General features: G+C 43.6%; 1 protein-coding gene across 3 annotated transcripts in view; it reads left to right on the forward strand.

The window, feature by feature from the left end:
* Positions 1–17,741, forward strand: part of ARHGEF10 (Rho guanine nucleotide exchange factor 10) — an 888,980-nt gene that overhangs the window by 115,151 nt on the left and 756,088 nt on the right. For 2 of the 3 annotated variants that reach the window (XM_086926411.1, XM_086926413.1), the window contains exon 3: positions 15,267–15,428. In XM_086926411.1, the coding sequence (XP_086782537.1) occupies positions 15,267–15,428 (162 nt within the window). The remainder of the gene's footprint in view (positions 1–15,266; positions 15,429–17,741) is intronic. The other variant, XM_086926412.1, reaches the window with a different exon arrangement.

Below are 17,741 nucleotides of genomic sequence, written 5' to 3' on the forward strand. Positions count from 1 at the left end.
GTGTGTAATGCAGCCAGCAACCTCAAGAACCCAGAGGATCTGCCCTGCCTTCCAAGCCAAGGACTTTGTCGCCTGTGAGCACCGGATTTGCTCATCCACAGACTGTCCACGGCCCGAGTTTAAGTGGCCCAACACCACGGGGATGTTTACCCTGCGATCCTGACCTGAGATCTTGTGATCTCTGACCTGCCTCGAATCTCCAAACGACGCCTGCAGTCTCTTTCTGGAGGTTCCCACTGACTGCGACCGGAGCTGCTAAGAAAAACCTGACGCCTAAAGACACCCCTCCACCTGACATTCCACAGCCTTGGGTGGTCCAACTGACAGTGTCCCAGCATCTCCAGGCATCCCAAATGACCTCTCCAACTGGTGGTCACCTCCAGAAGATATTCGTCCTGAGCCTGCAGTCTTTGTTGCAACCGGAGAATCCCCATTGAAATCAACAGGGCACCCAACGCCAAACCAGCACACTGCACCCAGCCATCCCAGCGCCGTTGAGGGTGCACTTTGGGTGCTAACTCGGATCCCACTTTTGCCCAGAGCCCGACACCATGAAGCCTGCTTGTGAGCAGCCACTTACCGGAGGCCCCCTATCCCCTGACATTGGGTCTCAGCACTCTGCACCCGGCAGCCCTAGTGCCGCTGTGGGTGCTTTGAGAGTGCATCCTAAACCCTGGTTTTAACCCAAGAATACCAACTCCCACAAAGTTGTACTTACCTTGAACCCGATAACTACATTTCTTTCCCTAGGACTGCATTGACTGCTTTCTTGTGACAATTGTTCTAAGTGTGGAGTTGGTTTTGTAAAAGAACTTGAAAAACTGCAAATAACTAAAAACTGCATTACTTACCTTTTCTCTAGGAAATGTTCCAGTGTGCTATCTAGGCATATCACACTGAGTAGAAAAAGTAATCCATAAAGTAACCTGAAAAGTAATCAAAAGTAAGCTAACAGTAATTTCCAATGTATTGAAACGAATTACAAACCTGTAACAGTCATTTTCATTCAGCTTGCTTGTATAGTTCAACCTGCCTTGAAAAATACCATTTACACTTACTTGTTCCAGGCGTGTTTGGTTCTAGAAAATAAATATAACTGAATAATATTTATATACAAACAAAGTGGTCTGAGTTCAGTCTCTGAGTGTTTGACCTCATTTGCTGCTTGAGTGTGTACAACAAATGCTTAACACTACACTCTGATAAAGCCTTTCTGCTCTGCCCACACTACCACAAATAGAGAGTAAGGTGCTATCTACTTTTACCTCTGACTAACATTAGGGTTCCACTGGACTCTGTGCACACCATAACTCACTTTGGTATAGTATATACAGAGCCAGCTTTCTATAGTGGGCAGCAGCACTCATTGGACCACCAATAAAGTAGCACTGTAAAATCTATCGACATGTCTGCCATTTCGGCATAGGTGGGCAGTTTTAAGCTGTCATTTTGACCTAGTAAAATAAAACTTTTGCTAAGCATAAACCTTCCTTTTTAGGTCTCGCCTAGGCAGTGTGCATGCGCCTCTCTAGGAGATGACCTTTAGAAATCGGTCAGCTCTTTTCAAGCACTTGTGCTGGCATCCACCTTGCAGGAGCGAGCAGCGGTGCACGTGCTAATTGAAAACAGATGGCCTGCACGCCACTGCTCGCTCTCGTGGATGCCAGCACAAGCATGAGTGCTTCACTAGGCTTGTAGCTTTAGTGAGCCTCTCGTGGAGTGCAGAACTCTTTTGTCGTTGTTTGTGTTTTCAAACTTTACCGCTCCTAAAGAAATGCGAATTATGGAAATTAGTTGGCAAGAGCTGTTTAAAATTATCCTCGGGTAAAACCGATCATGATGCTGTTTGTGTGTGGCATCACTTGCCTGAATGCTGATGTAAGGCTCCGCCTGCACTCCCAGGCTCATCTCTTCGGCATCTCCACAATGTGGAAGCACCCGCCGTTGCTCCCCAGGCGTTACTAATAGCTTTTGCCGTGGCGATTGAATTGTCAAGGGTGCGCTTTGCATGTTGTTAGTTGTAGTTCTAACAATGTATTTTATTGCGGGTGCTACTGGAATTTACGTTAAATATCGTTAAACCTTCACACAGTAAATGGAGGAAGTGGATCTGGCGATGCCATACAGTGGAAGCAAAACATGCACTGAATCAGAACTTACAGACATGCATGGATACCATAGAGGGCTCTGTAGAATCTGCTCAAGACTTATTGGTCTCAAATAAAGCTTACATGCATGACCAGCTTAAGAGGTAGTTTGATCTTTACAGAAAAGGTTTGCTGGAGGCCAGGACACACCTGGAATAGTGGTTCCATGCTTTAACGGCCCAATATCACCAACACCCAACAACAGGCATCTTCCACCTTCTTCCCAGGGCTAATATGGACTTCAACTCTCTGTTCATATCCCTGGCAGAAGAAGTCCTAGTGCGACTGAAGCACCAACACTATGAGTTTGGAGAAATGGTTGGATGGTTGCTTACACAACAGTTGAAACAGGAAGCAGCCTTGCACTCTGTACCAGAACTAAGAACCTGACAAGGGCTAGTCATCAATCCCAAATGTATTGTGGAAGAGTTCATGGCCTTCTACGGGGAGCTGGACACACCCTTGGATATTGTCACAATCTCAATAGAAGAGTCATGCTTCTTTGAATAACTGTGTCTTTCTCATCTTACTGACAACTCTGCTAATGATTTACAGGGCGACATAAAAGAAGAAGAAATCTAAGAAGAGATTAAACATATTCCACCTGGCATATCTCCTGGAGATGATGGCCTACCCGTTGAATATTACAAAATAAACCCACAGATTGGTACACTACTTCTGTTCAAAGTCCTTAAAGATGTGCAGCTCTTCAACATCAACGTCAACATCGTTCATCTCCCAAAGCTGGACAAAGATCTGCTTAACTGTGGAAGCTACCGACCTATCTCTTTCCTAAACCCAAACTTAGAAACTATTGCAGAGGTGCTGGCCATACTACTGAGAACGTGTATACCCAGGCTGGTGCATAGATCTCTGGTTGGCTGTGTACCTGGCCGCTCTTCTTTTTACTATAGGATGTTTCCATCACATGTGGTCTGGCAAGCAAACAGGGAAGGGGTGATGCTGTGGCGTTACTCCTAGATGCTGAAAAGGCATTCAACAATGTAGAATGGCTGTACTTGTTTTGTATTTTGGAGAGAGTGGGCTTTAAGAATTGTTTTCTCCAAAAATCAGACCTCTCTACTACACTCCTATGGTTCCTACTGCCAACACTGCAGACAATAGAAGGGAAAGGGGGTGGGTGCATGGGAGGTGTCAACAGCACAGACAATGGAAGGACAGCAGGTGGGAGGAACAGGGAAGTGTGGAAGTACATGTGGAAAGTATGAGAGACTGCATCCATTGATGCTTTCTCAATGCAGTGGTTCTGGTAATATCTTGGAAATTAACAGTAAAAATTGGCACACCAGACCATATAATAGGGCTGCAAACATCCCCCCCCAAAAAATGGCTCAAACATGCGTCCAGTCAGACAACCCACTCTGGCACTGCCAGAATGATTGCAATATAGTCTGGTATAACCCTGCATCTGTCTGCAGTGCTTATAGTGGCAACACTGCTTTGACCTGCAATGCTTTCAGTAAAGGCACTGTTTGGAATGGCAATGCTTACAGTAAAGATATTAATTTGATATGCAGTGATGGCAGTGGAGGCTCCACTGGGATGTCTGCAGTGCTTGTATTAAAGCTGTTGCTCGGATCATCAGCATTGACAGATAGGGCACTGATCGGATGTGTCCTGCATACAGTAGAGACACTACTACATCTGTCTGCAGTGCTTACAGGTGAAGCACTACAGGGACTGGCGGTGCTTACAGTGGTGGCACTGCTAGGTTTTGTCTGCACGGCCTACTGTGAAGGCACTGTTTGGATAGGTTCTGCTTACTGTTGAGAAACTGAAGTGAAATGCAATGCTTAGAGCGGAGGTACTTCTGGGATCTGCCTCCAGTGGTTAGAGTTGGGGTACTGCTGGGATCTGCAGTATTTACAATAAACACACTCTATAGAAGTGGCGCTTTGGAGATAGCAATGAGGGAGAATAAAAGCATAGGAAGGTGGGAGGAGGGCACCAGGGAGAATAAGAGAGAAAATGAAATATGGAGTGACAGACAGGGCACAGCTGGACAGACAGTGTGTGCAGCTGGACAGACCAAGATTGCAGCTGGGCGGACAGTGTGCAGCTGGACGGACAGTGTGCAGTGGGACAGACAGTGAGTGCAGATGGACAAACACCCCTGCCAAGTGTCACACATCCCGCGTTACACTAATGATTTTTAATTCAATGTACCCCAAGTCAAAAGATTGTCACGTAAATCAGCTTACTAAAAAGCTGAATGTATTACCTGTCTTCATGCTTTGTAGAATCCACTGTTTCATAAGCTTACCGAGACACAAAGCAGGCCGCACAAAGTAGCCAATGGGTATTTCTGTTATGAAACAGCTGGTTCACTCTATGAAGGCGGTGGTAACCCATTCATAAACAGGACGAGGTCCCCAAAGGAGCCCTTCCCATTGCAGCAACAAATGGTGGATGGAATGCTGAATAAAGCAGATATTCACCCCCAGTCAAGAGGGATTCAAGCTAGCCTGCCTGAAGAGGGATGATACTCTGAAACCGGTCTCAGGATGCTTGTTTTCGATCCAGGGAGGACATGGCTTGGCAGTTCGGGTTGGACTGTTCCCATGAGGGGCAAGGTCTAGATAGATTTGCATATGGCTGTGAGCAAAAGAGCTATGGATTTAACCCAGATCTCTTGACTGGGGAGTGAATGTTTGATTTATTCAGCATTCATCCATCATTTGTTGCTGCACCATTATTTAAAAAGCAAACACAGAGATGTGGTCTGCTGACCCCAGCAGGACACCATCCCTGTGATTATAGGTCATGCCCAATTGCTCATAAATGACGACCTGCCTCATGAATATTGATGAGGCACGTCAATTGTGACCCAATTGGGAATCACTCCATGTATCTGAGACACATTGGTACATCGCATTTTGTGACTTCCTAAGTGCAAGTAGGAAAAAGTTCAAATAGAAACTCTCAAAAAGTTTACGGCACACATGTGGCCCATAGAGTGGAGTGGAGTGGTGTGTCGTACAGTGGAGTGGGCTAGTGTGATGTAGTTTATTTGAAAGTGTCATAGAGTGAAGTGTAACTGAGTGGATTCGACTGTTTTACAGTGGAGTGGCATGGAGTAGAGTACAGTGTGATAGAATGGAGTGGCATAGAGAGAAGTAGAGTTGAGTGGTATAGAGTACTGTAGAGTGGAGTGGTGTAGGGTGGAGTAGCAGATTCAAATTGAGTATAGTGGAATAATGTGTTATAGAGTTGAGTGCAGTAAAGTGGGTTGGAGTGGCATTGAGGGAGTGTCGTACAGTGGAGTAGACTGTTGGACAGTGCTATGCAGTAAACGAGTGCTGTATACTCACATAGATTATAGTACACTATTGTATAGTGGAATGCTATAGAGCAGAGTATTATGTATAGAGTGGAGGGGCGTAGAGTATCATTGAGTGGAGTACAGTGGAGTAGAGCGGAGTAGTGTGTCATAGAATAGAGTGGAGTAAAGTGTAGTTTAGTGCCATAGAGGGTGTTGCAAAGTGTGTCCTAGAGTGGAGAAGAGTGTCGTAGAGCGCCATACAGTGTCATACAGTGGAGTAGTATGCTGTATTGTAGAGTGTATGGCATAGAGTGTAGAAGAGTGTTTTACAGTGGCATAAAGTGTAGTAGAGTGTTGTAGAGTGAGTTGTGCAGAGTAGAGTGTCGTAGAGTGGAGAATTGTAGAGTGGGGTGCATTGAGGTAAGGGTTTGCAGAATGAAGTATAATGTATGTAGTAAAGTAGAGTTCTTTAGACTCACATTGGCTGGAATACATTGTACAGGGGAGTGCTATAATGGGGAGTATAGTCTGATAGAGTAGAGAGGCATAGACAGGTAGTACAGGTTTCTTGAGTGGAGTACACTGGAGTGGCATGGAGTTCTGTTGATCACAGTGGAGTTGTGTACACTGGAATAGTGTACAGGAAAGGAAAATACAGTGGAGTGTCAAAAAGTGGAGTGGCGTACAGTGGAATTGCTTACTTTGGAGTGGTGTAGATTTGATTGGCATAGAGTGAAACAGGTTAGAGTGGGATGGCGTACAGTTGAATAGCGTATAGTGGAGTGACACCGAATGGAGTTATGAAGAGTGGAGCGGTATGCACTGGAGTGGTTTAGAGTCGATTGGCATAGTCTGGAAGAGTGGAATGGCATACAGTAGAGTGGCGTAGAGTGGAGTACAGTGGAGGGGGTACAGTGGAGTGGGGTAGAGTGGAGTGGAGTGGTGAAGATCAAATAGTGCTGATTTCAGTGGAGTAGAGTGTAGTTGCATACATTGACATAGCATGGAGTGTGGGTACAGTGGAGTGGCATAGAGTGCAATAGCATACAGTGGAGTGGCGTAAAATGAAGTGGGGTAGAGCCTAATAGCGTACAGTGGATTAGTGTGGACTGGCATACAGTGTAGTGAGGTAGTGTGTAGGGCATACAGTGGAATAGAGTAGAAGTGCAGAGTGGAATGGCATAGATGAAGTGATGTAGAGAGAAATAGCATAATAGTGAGTGATGTACAGAGGAGTGGTGTAGAATGGTGTGGCATTGAGTAAAATAGTGAACAGTGTAGTGACGTACAGTTGCGTACAGGGGAATACCATATAGTGGAGTGGCATAGAGGGGAATAATGTAGCGTGGTGTGGCGTACAGTGGAGTAGCTTAGAGAGGAGTGACATAGAGTGGAATAGCATACAGTAGAGTGGAGTGGTGTAGAGTGGAGTGGCATAGAGTTGAGTGTGGTAATTGAAGCAGACAGAGTGAGAGTGTGCAAACAGATGTAGATCTGATTTGGCAGGAATATAGATTATGAGGTGTAAATGGCAATTTGTGGTAGTAGATGTAACTAGTTTAAGTAGTATTAAAGTTATGAGTGTTAGTTATATATGGTGCCATGGTGATACCAGTCCGTGATTTCGCAGGAGCGCCGCAGCCGGAGCACATTTCAAAGCCAAATGCCGGGGAGGACGGGAAGACGTCAGGCAGCTGGTCGATCCGCTCCCTTCAACCCTTCAGCCTTTTAGCTTTTCCTTCAGCCCCAGTACCCTCTTATGGCCACTTTCTTGACGTGGCGGCCGGAGTTGAGGTAGACGAGGGAAACGACTGCCGCCCCCTACCTCCGGCCCCCGGCTCCAGTGCCAGTGCTAGCTTCTGCGTCTGCTCCCACTGACGGCCGCTGTCCTACCACCACCCCGGCTCTTACCCCCGCTTTTATTAGCGGATAGTGGGGGGGCAGTGGTGACGGATGGTATACAGTGGCAGCTGTGGCAGCGGGACTGAGCGGTCTTGAGTGGGACCGAACAGCTAGCAACTGAGCAAACCGTGCACTGTTGAGCAGTGGGGAGGAGAGGCAAGCTTTACCTCTTGCTGGTCTACAGGCGGCAGGAGGCAGAGACAAGTGCAGGCACGGACAAGTGGAGAACGACAGCGAAATAGGGAGTTGAGCTCTTGAACCTTTGAGCTCTAGATCTGAGGATTTTCTGAGTGTACCCAGGTAGCGGCACCGGCGCAGCGTCACAGATGAAGTTAAGGTGTGCAAGGACGAAAGCAGAGGTGAGCGGTGAGAGCGCAGGGGTGCTTGAGTTGGACCTGATCCCATCATTGGCTCTTCGCTCTTTGCTCTAAAAATAACAAAAACATCACCATTACTTTAGTTCACCACAAAAATCCACCCACCACCAAACACCTAGCACCACCCAGCACCTTAGCACCTTAGCACATAGCGCCATCAACTGCAAAAGGAGCAGATCAACGCAGAAGTGCAGAGTGCACTCAGCTACTAGAAACAAATGCTGTAGTTTAGATTCAGGCATAGTTTATTTCTGGTGGTGCAGTAAGCCGATGAGCATGGCTTACGGAAGCTCCATCCAGACAGCGGCAGAGCAGTAGCAGCGGAAGCAGCACTTCGCTACACGAGGGACATAAGTGTTAGCCAACCAACTGTAGGCGGGATGGTGATAGTGTCTGGTGAAACTGGTGAGCTTGACGTGGCCATTCACTATCTTAACTAACCAAACTTAGCCCAAATTGGCATTGTATTTGATACCAACTGCCAGGTACGATATAGTTGGAGCAAGAAAAGGGTAGCATGAGGTCAGGTCGTGTCCGAGGCGGCACAATAGTCAAAGGGGTGACAAAAAAGCAGAAGCGAACCACCAAGATGCTCGAGGGCGCTAGGGATGAACCGCCACCAAAAACCAGACTTGCAACACAGAAGGACTGCTCCCTTATTGAAATAACCGCAGCTGTAAATACTTCAGGGCTAGAAAAGAGCGGTCATCCTTTAAATTGGGAGACACTCAAGAAGCCAAAAAACTGGCAATTCTCGTACCAACCAAAGATTTTCACAAAATTTTGCTTTCTAAAGAATGCAGGGGACACTCTCCTTTCAAACGCAAGAGAAATACCAGGCCTTCAATCACCTCTTCAGCCAGTACAGCCAATACAACTGTTACAATTTACTGGCGCACAGGGAACTACTCACGAAAAGAGAAGTCCTAGTCCTAGCACAACTAGTAATGCTAGCACGACAGCCATTAGCCCATTACAAGCAACATCAACTCCACAATACAATAATACTTGGATAATCTATGAAACTATAGGCAAAGCTCCGACAATTGATGTTGAACTAATCCAAGTGCACAGATCAAACAAAGCAAATGAAACGTCTAAAGATGATCAGGAAGAAAATTAAGTAAACAGCTACGATACAGCTGGTGACAGTGGACCTTCGTACAATGAAAACAATTGGCAACTGTGCCATAATTGATGCACCAAAAATGTACGATCAGCTAAGCCCAGAGGCAAAAACGCTCTCTAGGAACACCGATCTCAACCAAACGAAGATAAGGGAGGTACGGAGAGGAATAGAACTCACTCTGGTAGCGCCCACCCCAATTATACAACAAAACAAACAAGCACCAGATTACAACACAATGCCAAATGTTGGGGGGGAGAGAGATAAAAAGGAGAGGCCAGCAACTAACTCTGCAGAAGAGACAGAAGTCTCTTCATATCTGGAAAAAGAAGAGTGGGAAGACCTTATGGCCGCCTACACCCAAAATAAGTGCAGGAGTGGGCTCATTGCAAACACTTTGAAAATGACAACTGAATGTAACCAGGAATTACATGCGGGGGTAGAAATTAAAGATGATCAAAATGAGACAACAAATAGAGCAATTGTGGAGGGATCACCAAAAAACTCAACTCAGGGAACTGCTTGGCCTAGCTTGTTAAAAACAATGCAACTTTTGGTAGAGGCCCTCCATTACCAATCCGATAAGATGGACACCCAACTGACGCTCTTAGATACCTTGGCTGTCTTTGTGGTTGCTATCGACACTTCTACAAAACAAGTATGACCAATCGCAAGGTGTGAATTAGAGTTGTGGATGTGGTCCAATTATTGATAAACTGGCCTCACTCCCATTAGTGCTGAGAGACCTATGCACACAAATTAAAAAGTCCCCGCAGGGCCCAGACACGGATTCTTTTGAGGGCCGCACTGGAAATGAAACAGGCAAGCATTCTTTTGAGGGTCGCACTGGAAATGAAACAGACAATCCGACAAATACAGAATACTAAAGCCATCAAAAAGGTATGCCCCGGGACAAAGGATCCACAGACTCTTACGACCCAAAAAGAAGAGGCCAAAGTAACCGAAACAGCAGATGACCAAACGCCCGTAGTTTCAAGGGAAGACAACCAAAAGGTAAACAAACAAATGAACGCAAAACAAAGGCGAGCAAAAAAACGGAAAGGCAGAAATCAAAAAATTAATTTAAACCATGAAGAATTCAAGCGTCTCTTTGGGTTGTCATCGCCATCAGAACAAGGTGAACTGAAGCCTGAAAATGACATCAATAAAAATCAAGAAGTGGAAGCCCCGCATCAGGAGGGGACCAGCCTGCTTCCCCAACCAACTAAAAAAGAAAACACACTAACTGAGCCAGTTCAGAAACAACGACAAAAGAGCAATACCATGACTCGTTCTATCTTCAATAAAATGACAAATAGTTCACACACTACGGCAATAAGGCTTGAGAGAGAAAACAACCAGCATACAGTCCCTAAACTGCAAGAAAATACAACAAGATGCGACCACGAACTGGCTTCCTTCAGATAACTGACTACATCTATACATATGAGGGCAAACCAGAGTGATAAAACACAGGCACACGCAATGGATCTGGGAACTACGCCAGTTGTCCCCCGTCATGGAGAGGAGGGCCAAAAGTTAAACACAAGAAGCACAACAAACACTTTGTCAGAAAGTGAGTGACGAAGTAGCACCTTCCACATATCAAACAATACTGACAGCAACACAAGGACATTCATTTACACAAGCAAGCTGAGTGAATAAAAAGACCAGGAGCCCCTAATATTTAAGAAATGTAACCAACACTATATGGCTCAATCCGGACTATATCTCGAAAGGTAGGCACAATATACTTAATAGAAGCAATATTTTACGGCTGCTATCTCACATTCCCTCTCTGGCAGATGTGACAACCTTGGACCTGGCTTCAATCAAATTCATAGCTGACGACGGAACAAGTGGTGAAAAAGCAACATGGACAACATCACTAGTTGCACACAAAATACTGCCAGAGGCTAAAACTTTCAAAAATTGTGGGATAACAATAGCTCCTTATATAAAACCAAGATATCCGGAATTATTAATTCCAGCAGCAACAGATGGAGTACAGGACTCTGTTAATGGATCCGGAACATCAGTACTTAGAGGAGCAATAGGGAAAGGCAGAGCAAGAAATGTGCAACATCTTCGAATTATTGGAAGTATTCCAGATGGCGCATCATCACCATAGGACTAACCGATCTAAGATGGATCTGCAGAACCATAAACAATCATGCAAATTAACAAACAAGTACACATTCAAGATCGAGTGAGCGCAACCATTTTAGTATATGCTCATGGAACGTCAATGGCCTGGCCTCTAAAAGGTCAGATTCAGACTTCGTCAGGTATATAAGATCTTTTGATATTGTGGCACTGCAAGAAACATGGCAAGCAGAGCCTCCGCACCTTCATGGATTTTTGCGTTTCTTTACTAGTGCAATAAGGACAGCGAAATATTGTCACCTTCAAGGCGGTCTATTGACCTATGTTTCAGCCACAAGTGCCCATGTGGTCAAAGAAATTGGATCAACTTCTCCTGAGTCAATGGCAGTATACCTCTCCATCTTGCAACTAGGCATGGGGAGAATACATCTTACATTGATCTATATCTATATTCATCCAAAGAGAAAATCAAAGGCTGCAAAAGAATTATGTAAGTTCCTGGAGAAGTGCATAAGGGAAAACCGTCAACAGATCTTATGATCACCGGGGATCTTAGTCTTATGGAATCTCGACAGATGATGAAAATCTATATCAAAATTCAGCCTGGGTTATACCACTCCAAGGGAAGCTACAAATATCCAAACAATCCAAGCTAGACAGGGAGATATTCGAGAACCTCGAGACCTCCAACATCAGAGCATTAAATGGAAGATTTATTGGAGACAACCCCCCAGCGAATACATTCCATTCAAGAAGAATCAATAATATACTGGACTACACCTTTATTTCATTATCCTTATTCCAACAAATGGCCTCATTAGGTTAGGGGAAAAAGTTGACAGTGATCACTACCCCCAAGAAATCGCTCTCAATATTAGCAAGCCTATATTTGAGTTATCCTTGGTGCCTAAAGATTCAGTTTACACTATCAACTATAAAAGGATCAAGTACTCGGCAGCGACCGATGAAAGCATACTAGAAAAGGCTAAGCAGCACTTTGAGGATAGAATTGGATCTAGCGAAGTTGAGAAATGGGAGAATTTTTTAACAACTATGGCTACTTATTCTACGATTCCTAAGCTACAAGTGGGACTGATTCGCAGTAGCATGAAACACTTTACACGAGAACATAAAGAGAAGATCAGGTACATAAAAAAATCTATCTATCATACAATGCAACAACTTAGGCGTAACCCAATGGATATAGTGAAACATGATCGTTTACGGGAATTAAAAGCATCACTGAAAAAAAGGAAATGGAAAGCGAACAGATCTGTGGAGGATAATATGTGGGCAAAACTACACACGGATACCAAACAGAGTGATGGTGCAAGATTTTGGAAAACCATAAATTACTTCATAAAACCTCCTCCTCTAAGAAGAAGTGTGGGCAAATCATCTTAGAAATCATTTTAATCAAGACAGAGATTCCCTCTTGGAGACAGAAACTGATAAGATGATAAGAAGTTTTGATAACAACAACTCAAAGTCACCGCGCAGGAGCCCCTGCAATCAAGAAGGCTATAGATCAACCGCGAATGAAGGAGTAACAATTTTACAAAAAACAATTAAGCATCAAATCAAAAAAGGAAAAAGAGAGGGGGCGCCAGGTCTGAACGGAATTCCGCCCATTCTTTACAAACAGGAGGAAAATGAATGGGCTGGAGCAATCGAGCCACTTTTTTTGGAAATTAAACACTTCAATAGATTGCCCGGTTCCTGGAAGGGTTGTACCATTTCTCAGATTTTTAAATCTCGGGACAAGTCTCTCCCACAAAACTTTAGATTGGTTGCCTTTATGGACAACAAGGCAAAATATGTTGCTGGGATACATTTAGAGGAATTGCAGGACTGGGCCACAGAGAAAACCCTAATTCCGGTTAACCAGACTGGCTTTGCTTAATTGGTTGGGACAACCACCAATATTTTAACCATGGGCCTGCTAATTGACAAGGCTAAAACAACTAAAATGCCCATCCACTTTTGCTTTATAGATTATAAATTTGCTTTCGACCATATTAATCGGAACCTTCTATGGTCAAAATTGAAGAGGTGGGGTATACCAAGGCCACTGTTAGACCTGCTGATCAACTTGCACACTGAGACATGGATCCAGGTAAAGCTGGGTGACTGTTCACTCCTGTCAAGACATATTCCAACCAACAAGGGTCTTAAACAGGGTTGTGTCTTAGCTCCCACACTTTTCAACTTGTTTTAAGGTGACCTTATTCCGATCCTTCTCTATGCAGATGACATAGTCCTAATCAGCCATACAAAAGTAGGGCTGCAATATCTTGTGTATGCTACACAGAGATATTCGGATGCAAATCAACTAACCATAAATCTGGAGAAAACACAGACAATGTCAATCAATAAGAAAAGGAAAAATTCCTACTCCTGGTTTTGGAACAAAACCGTATTGAAGATACGTCCGTGTATAAATATCTAGGAGTCAAAATTGACAATGGGGGCCAGTTTACTATTCAGAAAGCCAGCATTAGAGGTAAAGGCATTGCCGTAGCAATCTCTCTAAAAGCACTAAACAGTAAACTTACTAGCCCATCTCTTCTGCCTCTGACACAAGTAATACGAGCCAAACTCTTACCAACAATTACTTATGGGAGTGAAGTACAGAGAGACAGAGATGCAATGATTCTGGACAATACAGTTACAGCTGCATATAGGATTATTTTTAGCCTGCCGAAGCACACCTTCCACGGCTCAAATTAGGTTTGAGTTTGGTGGCCAGAAACCGCTTCTGGCAAGACAGGGGGCGTACATAAACGCTTGGGACAAAGTGCGAAAATCTAAACAGGGAACCTTAAACGATTATTTATGGATGGAACTAGAGCGGAACCCAGCCTCGCCTGAAAGTATCTGAAAAACAGCCTGGCGAATCTCGGCTTACAACAGCTTTGGAACCAACCATATAACGGTTAAAAAACTGGTGAGGAAAACAATTAAACATCTTTCATGGACTGAAGACAAGACTTCTCTTGTGAAAAGGTTACATGGCTGGATGACCCTAAACTCCTATTCCGCACAAGCACCACAGAGCTATCTTGACTTGGGCTACTCAAAAACTACTAAATTGAAGTTTTTAAAGTACAGATTGGGCCTGTTACACTGTATCTGCCATTTCCCACACTGGGATAAGGATAAGGTGTGATCCCTCTGTCGCTTATGTGGCATGGCGCCTGAGGATCTGCTGCATCTGTTGTGCTCCTGCGACAAATTGCTGGAGGACCAAAAACATTTGTTAAAATGTCAATTTAACCAGTGAGGAATACGTTTACGAAGACAAGCAGTTCTTGCCTGCTTTGCACCCCACGACCCGCAGCTGAACTGTAGTTTTGTGAAGTTTATGAAGGTGGTGGAAAAGAAAATGTCAAAACTTGACTCTAAATTGGCTCTAAGATAATATTATAATACATGTTATATCTCATTCTCAAAACGATCATCAAAAAATTGACATTTTAATGATTTTAAATGAAAAATTGAGACAGAAGATATACCATTTTATGTATGCAGATGTAATTTTAATGTTTGTAGTGATATACGTTCTTGCGTGTATACGTAATTTTAATGGTTGTATTGCAATGGTTTTAATTAACTATGCAAATAAAAATTACTTACTTACCTTGGTATACTGCGGTAAATGATCGGTATACCACTGTGCATACTGATGACAAGGCATTATCTAATTGGCTAATGGTTGCCTTTCCAAAATGTAAAAGGCATCCATTAAGTTTTCAGCACACTTTCACTGCATTCTGGTTTAGGGCCTTAGATGTCGGTATGTAGTAGGTTTTGTCATTGTTCCTTACATTTAACACTTTATTAAAGTGGTAATAGGTTGGAAAATCTTTATATTTTTCTATATATTTTCACAACACTTTACGGAGAACTGCGCTTTAAAAAAAAAAAAAGAAACACATGTAGAAGGTAAATTATAGGTATTACTGCTGTATTGCATAGACTTTTTTGTAAAACATTGAATATGTTAAACATTTTACATACAATGCAGTATGCTATATTTGTAAAAATATAGTGTAGTACAGTGTATTTTTAATTTTTTAAAGGGAAGGTTTCTTTGCTGGGTAGGTTTCTGAATGTTCCCAAGATGTCTTAAGCAAACCAGACAGATGTCCTGCCTGGTAGGCTTCGTCCTAAAAACAGGAGCGAGTGCAATGTTGTATTGAAAGGTTCATTTGACTGCATTTTATTGTAGAGGTTTCCCTTTTCTTCTTCTCACATATGCGTGGCAATCATTGGTGTCAGGCAAGTAAAGATAAATATAAATTTCAATTTCTCTGTGCAATCAGTTCTAGAAAGCGACTTCCATCAATGTCATTCAGAAGAAGACGAAGGAGAGAAGTTTGAATTCGATAGTGATGACGACGCTCCTGAAGCTGACAGAAAGCCACCCACTCCTCCCTCTGATGAGCCCAGAAGTGATTTAGAATGCAAAGACAATTCTGATGCAGGTACCTATAATTCAATGTTTATTTTACTGGTCTTGTAATTGTAATAAACAGGTTCCTCCACCCAGAATCAAGTGTCACCTAGTGATATTTTGCATTGACTCTCAAGCCTCTATTAAAATTGTACGTCGGATTTAGTTTTAGACAGGAAATTGAAAGAGCATTGACCCAGGAGGAAAGTGTATGAATTTCGAAAATGAAGATGCTTAATGCTAATCAAGGAAATCAATTGTGTGCTTAACTGTATGTCTTAAAGCCCTTGAATAAGAAAACACTGTCCAACAGATGGAGATTCATGATCACCTCATTTGTTTTCATGTCTATATATTGTGTTGAATTATCTGAGCCATTCCTGTTCAGCCTTTCGTAATCCATTGTAAGAAATAAGATGCTTGCTTACAGGACAACTGCCAAAAAAGGATTGTTACATCAATTAAAAAAGGCATACTTTATACTTAGAAAGACATGTTTGTTTCACCTGCAACATTTACAGCGTTACTCTGCTCCATGGAGACGAAGTAACATACAGACACAAACATATATACACAGACAGCTACACAAACTCTCTCTCTCTCTTTTCTTCGGCAGAAGAGCGTTGTCCCACTTGCTGCTAGCACTGCGGTAAACACAGAATAATAAAATGGTCATTACCATTTTATTATTCAGCGCGCCGATGGACATAGCGAGTGGATGGTCGAGGCGGGATGATTTCTGCAGATTTCAGGATGATATTTTAGGTGTTCAAGGGCACATGTAAGATTGCCTGGCTGCTTCTTACAGCTGGCCAATCTGACATACACCTTTCAAAGCCAGCAATCCCAGCTCTGTAAAACAGTTGAGGGATTGCAGGCACAATGAGTGCCTGGTTAGCCTGCTCCAACCAATCCTGGAGCTGCAATGAAGCTCCAGGATTGGTTAGATTCACGTGGCACAAGGGAGGAAGTCCCCTCCCCTTTCCTTCCAGCTCCGTGTCACCCCCAGGATCTGCGGGGAGAAGAGCATCTGTTTGGAGTATCCGGACCCCCAGAAGAATTTATGGTGAGTGCCTCACCATTCATTATTGTTGCCAGCGCCACTGCACGCACTCACGCACTCACTCACTCACTCTTTCTCTCTCTCTGATTTTCCAAAGGGGTTATCCAATCTAGATGTGCTGGAAACGGTTTACAGATTGCATAAGCCACTCATTCTGCTGTCCATCCATTGCAAAAATACCTCATTACCTAACAGGAGAGTTCTATGGGTGGGTAGTTGTAGTAATTGAGGGCCTCTTCCAGAACATTCCCAGATTAGGGCAAAACTCACTCTGTGAAGACAAGTGAATGGGGCAAAGTCCTGTTTGGTTTTGAGCATCAAATGTCCCTATGACGTTCTCCCAGATATGCAATAAGGCACGTTGGAATGAGCAGTTATAACTCCCTATGAATTGGCTCTCATTGTAGTATATATATGGGCATGTGATGTTGCTTAGGGCACAGGGGACCGGAGATAATAGGCACATCAATTATTCTTTCTCTGAGGAAATCCTGTACACACTGCAGCATCTTCAGTCCTGCAGACCTAACCCATATTGCTGACAACAATAAGTAGTAAAGGGACCTGAGAAGGACATGGGCTTCTAGGGTTATGCCCACTACTCCTTCATCTTCAGCCCATGAATCGGGATGCTGGTCTGCTTTCATATCAAACTGAGACTATCAGAGCATGCTGCCCTTCATTTATAACCTGCATCCTTCTCCTTATCTTCAAAGAAATTATAATAATTCTTCTCTTCCTCTATCTCTGCCTGTGATGGCATAGAGGGAAATCCTCCATCATAGCCTACAGGCTTCCGAGTCTCCTGCATGGAATGGGCCTAAATGTATATCTTAAACTGTGGCTTATAACGATATGCCACTGCCCGGGCACAATGGCCTGTCACGTATGATAAAAGAGTTACCAACTTGAGCATTCCTGTCTTTGGGTCCTCACCCTCCTGACTGAAAACTCTCACCAGGTTGGGACTCAGGCTATTGCATTTATACTTACTATCTGTAACTGGTGCACAACTCTACCATATATCTCTTCTTTTCCCAGCAGGGGTCTTATGCCCTGCAACATTTCCGAAAACACAGCTATCGAAGAGACCACTTAAATTATAGGCCACAATTTTATAAGTCAATAGGTCTGACTATTACAGGGTCTAATTGCACTCGAATATAGACTGATATTGGACTGTTTTATTCCACTCCACTGTAGTTTGTATGTAGTTGGTGTTTGAAATTGTTCTCTACTGCAATTACAAAACCATCATACTCTCCTACGCCTACATCAGAG

Source organism: Lissotriton vulgaris, chromosome 6 (assembly GCF_964263255.1).
Source record: "Lissotriton vulgaris chromosome 6, aLisVul1.2, whole genome shotgun sequence".
In the NCBI taxonomy this organism is placed as follows: Eukaryota; Metazoa; Chordata; class Amphibia; order Caudata; family Salamandridae; genus Lissotriton; species Lissotriton vulgaris.